The sequence below is a fragment of the Nansenia antarctica genome (assembly GCF_963989245.1).
Source record: "Nansenia antarctica genome assembly, chromosome: 17".
Taxonomy (NCBI): domain Eukaryota; kingdom Metazoa; phylum Chordata; class Actinopteri; order Argentiniformes; family Microstomatidae; genus Nansenia; species Nansenia antarctica.
Genome location: NC_137687.1, coordinates 26,393,114 through 26,398,779, shown reverse-complemented (window position 1 = coordinate 26,398,779; position 5,666 = coordinate 26,393,114). Strand labels below are relative to the sequence as shown.

Genomic DNA, 5,666 nt, shown 5'->3' with positions numbered 1-5,666 from the left:
CTCTCTCTCCTCCACAGCACACTCCCCTCAGAGAGCTCCTCTCTCTCCTCCACAGCACACTCCCCTCAGAGAGCTCCTCTGCCTCCTCCACAGCACACTCCCCTCAGAGAGCTCCTCTGTCTCCTCCACAGCACACTCCCCTCAGAGAGCTCCTCTCTCTCCTCCACAGCACACTCCCCTCAGAGAGCTCCTCTGTCTCCTCCACAGCACACTCCCCTCAGAGAGCTCCTCTCTCTCCTCCACAGCACACTCCCCTCAGAGAGCTCCTCTCTCTCCTCCACAGCACACTCCCCTCAGAGAGCTCCTCTGTCTCCTCCACAGCACACTCCCCTCAGAGAGCTCCTCTGTCTCCTCCACAGCACACTCCCCTCAGAGAGCTCCTCTCTCTCCTCCACAGCACACTCCCCTCAGAGAGCTCCTCTCTCTCCTCCACAGCACACTCCCCTCAGAGAGCTCCTCTGTCCCCTCCACAGCACACTCCCCTCAGAGAGCTCCTCTGCCTCCTCCACAGCACACTCCCCTCAGAGAGCTCCTCTGTCTCCTCCACAGCACACTCCCCTCAGAGAGCTCCTCTGTCTCCTCCACAGCACACTCCCCTCAGAGAGCTCCTCTGTCTCCTCCACAGCACACTCCCCTCAGAGAGCTCCTCTCCTCCACAGCACACTCCCCTCAGAGAGCTCCTCTCTCTCCTCCACAGCACACTCCCCTCAGAGAGCTCCTCTGTCCCCTCCACAGCACACTCCCCTCAGAGAGCTCCTCTGCCTCCTCCACAGCACACTCCCCTCAGAGAGCTCCTCTGTCTCCTCCACAGCACACTCCCCTCAGAGAGCTCCTCTGTCTCCTCCACAGCACACTCCCCTCAGAGAGCTCCTCTCTCTCCTCCACAGCACACTCCCCTCAGAGAGCTCCTCTCTCTCCTCCACAGCACACTCCCCTCAGAGAGCTCCTCTGTCCCCTCCACAGCACACTCCCCTCAGAGAGCTCCTCTGCCTCCTCCACAGCACACTCCCCTCAGAGAGCTCCTCTCTCTCCTCCACAGCACACTCCCCTCAGAGAGCTCCTCTCTCTCCTCCACAGCACACTCCCCTCAGAGAGCTCCTCTGTCTCCTCCACAGCACACTCCCCTCAGAGAGCTCCTCTGTCTCCTCCACAGCACACTCCCCTCAGAGAGCTGCTCTGCACCAGCCCCACATGACCATCCATCTTCAAGGCCAGGCTTTTAGTGTGTTGGTGTGTCCACTATGTGTGTGTGTGTGTGTGTGTGTGTGTGTGTGTCCACTCTACCTGTGTGTGTGTGTGTCCACTCTACATGCGTGTGTGTTTCTGTCCGTCCGTCCGTGTCCACTCTGTGTGTGTGCGTGTCCACTCTACGTGTGTGCGCGTGCGTGTGTGTGCGCGCGCATCCATCAACTACATGTGTGTGGACTGTGTGTGTGTTTCTGTCCGTCCGTATCCACTGTACGTGTGTGTGTGTCTGTGTCCACTGTACGTGTGTGTGTGTGTGTGTCTGTGTCCACTGTACGTGTGTCTGTGTGTGTGTCCACTGTACGTGTACGTGTGTGTGTCTGTGTCTGTGTCCACTGTACGTGTGTGTGTGTGTGTGTGTGTACACACACACACGTGATCAGTAGAAAGCTGACATGGTCAGTGACGTGAGCCTCAGCACGACCTCACCTCCGCCTCCCTCTCTGTCCTCCAACACGCCAGGGCTCTCCTGTGTCCTGGAACCAACTCCACAAAAGGCATTTTACCACTTCAGTCACGTTGACGCCTGTCAGCTGATATGACACCCTGTGGGGTATTTCATCAACGTTGCTAAAGGAAAATCCAGGCTTGTCTTGCGAGACTTACCAGAAATAAGTCTGTTTTTATTCCCCTTTAGCGACGTTGATGGAATACCCCCCTGGTTCTGTACAATGATTCTGAAGTCTGAAAACTGACGTGGCTAGCCTGTGTGTGAAGTGTGACGTAGCTAGCTTGTGTGTGAAGTGTGACGTAGCTAGCCTGTGTGTGAAGTGTTGATGTAGCTAGCCTGTGTGTGAAGAGTGACGTAGCTAGCCTGTGTGTGAAGTGTGACGTAGCTAGCCTGTGTGTGAAGTGTGACGTAGCTAGCCTGTGTGTGAAGTGTGACCTAGCAAGCCTGTTTGTGAAGTGTGACGTGGCTAGCCTGTGTGTGAAGTTTGACGTAGCTAGCCTGTTTGTGAAGTGTTGACGTGGCTAGCCTGTGTGTGAAGTGTGAGGTAGCTAGCCTGTGTGTGAAGTGTGAGGTAGCTAGCCTGTGTGTGAAGTGTGACGTAGCTAGCCTGTGTGTGAAGTGTGAGGTAGCTAGCCTGTGTGTGAAGTGTTGACGTAGCTAGCCTGTGTGTGAAGAGTGAGGTAGCTAGCCTGTATGTGAAGAGTGACGTAGCTAGCCTGTGTGTGAAGTGTGAGGTAGCTAGCCTGTTTGTGAAGTGTGAGGTAGCTAGCCTGTGTGTGAAGTGTTGACGTAGCTAGCCTGTGTGTGAAGTGTTGATGTAGCTAGCCTGTGTGTGAAGTGTGAGGTAGCTAGCCTGTTTGTGAAGTGTGAGGTAGCTAGCCTGTTTGTGAAGTGTGACGTAGCTAGCCCAGTGTTTCCCCTACCATTGCCTTGGGGGGGCGGGCCGCTCTCCCAACGGAACCCCCCGCCCCCCCAAGAAAGAGGAATTATTACGGACGTAGACACCAAACATCTGACAAGCAGGCTAAAATATCCGCGTTTTTTAAACGCACCCAACCCGAATCTGGCAAGTGGCAAGCCCATAGGCTCGTTGGTAACGTTAGTCCACCGTAGTCTCGCATAGCCAAACCTATCTCCACCTCCACACTTCACATAGCCAGACCTATCTCCACACTTCACATAGCTAGACCTATCTCCACACTTCACATAGCCAGACCTATCTCCACACTTTGCATAGCCAGACCTATCTCCACACTTCACATAGCCAGACCTATCTCCACACTTCACATAGCCAGACCTATCTCCACACTTCGCATAGCCAGACCTATCTCCACACTTCGCATAGCCAGACCTATCTCCACACTTCACATAGCCAGACCTATCTCCACACTTCACATAGCCAGACCTATCTCCACACTTCGCATAGCCAGACCTATCTCTCTGTGCCAGCGCTGGAGAATAATACAAGATTTTGCGCAAGTGTGCGCGCGAGACGCAAGAGTTTTTGCCGGCTGTGATGTCTGCAGATTGAAAGTAAGCCAGTTGAAACGTTAGCAAATATACTTGCTGAGTGTTCTGACAGAGAAAGTTGGTTAAAATTGGTCGTTATTATCGTGACTAGAAAGTGTCTGACTATAGTTCCATAGTGTAAATAGTGTCAAAGAACTAGCAAGCTAGCTAGCTCAGAGGTGATGAGATGAGCTAGTCTGCTGCACACATGCCAGCTAAAGAGCTAACTGGAGGCACTTTATTATTTTACTTAAAGTAGATATACAATCTTTCTTATTCTGCTAGAGTTGGGCTTCATGGTAATACCATAATGGCATATTTACAGTACATGGACAGTCGATTGAAGCATTGGATTTTTTTTCTTCAGGTGAGAGTAAAGTCAGAATGACATTATCTGACTGGATTGCCCACAGCAATCCAATATTCAATTATAATTATGTTATAAATTGATATGGATCAATTTATGCCTCTTATTAGATTATAAATACTCTGGCTGTTTTGTTTACCTTTTGGTTGACAGCAAAAGGGAGAGAGGAGGATAGGGAGGGAGAGAAGGAGAGAGAGCGGCACACCAGAGACGGAGAGAGAGAGAGCGCAAGAACCAGGTGAGAAAGTGGACAGGTAGTCAAGACCACATAAGTAAGTAGCCTTGAGAACCGATGGTTCTGGAGCCTAATGGCCCATCGGGAAGGAGCCTATCTCCTGTTTCCGTAGCGTGAGGCGGAACACCCCTGGACATTGATTGATTGATTGATTGTACGCTGGTATGAGGCAGGGTCTTACCCCCTGCGGGGGGGGTCCATGCCACGGTCCATGCCACCCCCCCAAGGCAGCAAACCTAGGGGAAACACTGTAGCCTGTGTGTGAAGTGTGACGTAGCTAGCCTGTGTGTAAAGTTGTCATCCAAAGTCCGATATTCAGCGGTTATTTGGGGGCCGTGGTTTTGCGCCTGAGTCACGAAGAAAAAACTACTTCCGACACATTTCATTGAGTTGCTCCTAGCCATCTACTGTTACTTTCCCAAATAGCTCGGTCAATGACTAACTTCTGACCACTTCTTTCTTCTTTTTTAAGGAAAGCCATGACACAAAACTGGCTGGCATAGGCCTTTAATCTCTCCTGTCTTTCCTCCTCTGGTGGGCTTTGTGTTGGTTGGGGTGACTGTTAAGCACTTGTAACATAACTGAAGTAAAAAGTGCTATAGAAGTCAATCTGATTGATTGATGATCGATTGACTGATTGTCTCCCCCCCTCCCCAGGCCCAGTACTCCCCCTCCATGATCAACCTGTCGTCCGTGTTTGAGAAGAAGTACCACACCTTCAGCCGGTCCACCACACACCTCTTCTGATTGGGCACTCAGAGGAGGAAAAGCCCCCCAACCACCTCTTCTGATTGGGCAGTCAGAGGAGCTTCTGGTTGGCTCACCAGAGGAGCGAAGCCTCTCTTCTGATTGGGCAGTCAGAGGAGCGAAGCCTCTCTTCTGATTGGGTAGTCAGAGGAGCGAAGCCTCTCTTCTGATTGGGTAGTCAGAGGAGCGAAGCCTCTCTTCTGATTGGGTAGTCAGAGGAGCGAAGCCTCTCTTCTGATTGGGTAGTCAGAGGAGCGAAGCCCAGACCAACACACCAGCATGTAAAGTGCCTCACCACTGTAATTCAATTAGCTCTGGCTACAACCTCTCCTCAAGCTTTGGTACTGCGGATTGTCACGTCTTTGTTTTAGTTTTTTAAGTGTTAATTAATTAATTAACGTGAGTTCAGGCTGATTATCGTCTGACTTGTACAAATGAAGGATGCTCTTGTTATACTGCGTTTACTTATGATATGTGATACTATGATGTGAGACTTATGATACGTATGCCTCTGGTCTCCACTACAGTAAGGCGTGTGGGATTAACACTTAACACGCGTATATATATATAGACAGAGATACACTGACATATTTTATGTAGTTTTGTTGTAGAGGGATAGTTTTACATGTTAATTGTTTTTTCTCCACTTAAATGATTAGCCTAACCAATGTAAGTGTTTCTTTGTTTTGTTACGGGAACAAGCTTGCCTTTACGATAGTTACCCCAGCTTTTATAAAGCTCTCTCAATGTTTTTTCTGATTTTACTTTGTGTATTTTGTGCTCAGGATTAAGGGGGAACAAAAGCCAGACACAAAACAATAAGCTCTTCTCCATAGCGTCTCTCTGCGCTATTTGCGTATCTGTTTAATGTCGTTGAGTGGGTGGCTGATACGATTTGTTTCAGAAAGGATGACGCATCACAGTGCATATTTATTCTCCAGAATCATTCTATAAATAGTCTATAAGAAAGTATTTCCTTTTTTTTTTTTTCCTTTCCTATTTATGTCGACATACGCCTCTCCTTATGTCTTCTCTGCTGGCCTGTCCGTCACACCTGTTGTTGCTTGGATAATCTTCTCTTGGTTTATTTGTCATTCATTTCTATCTGTATC

The 5,666-nt window shown here is 49.8% G+C and overlaps 1 protein-coding gene across 1 annotated transcript in view; it reads left to right on the top strand.

Moving 5' to 3' along the window:
* Nucleotides 1-4,554, top strand: part of ect2 (epithelial cell transforming 2) — a gene marked incomplete at both ends in the record, with an annotated part of 67,879 nt that extends 63,325 nt beyond the window's left edge. The window contains one exon of the mRNA XM_080547418.1: nucleotides 4,465-4,554. Within this exon, the coding sequence (XP_080403544.1) occupies nucleotides 4,465-4,554 (90 nt within the window). The remainder of the gene's footprint in view (nucleotides 1-4,464) is intronic.
* Between the last annotated feature and the right edge of the window lie 1,112 nt (nucleotides 4,555-5,666).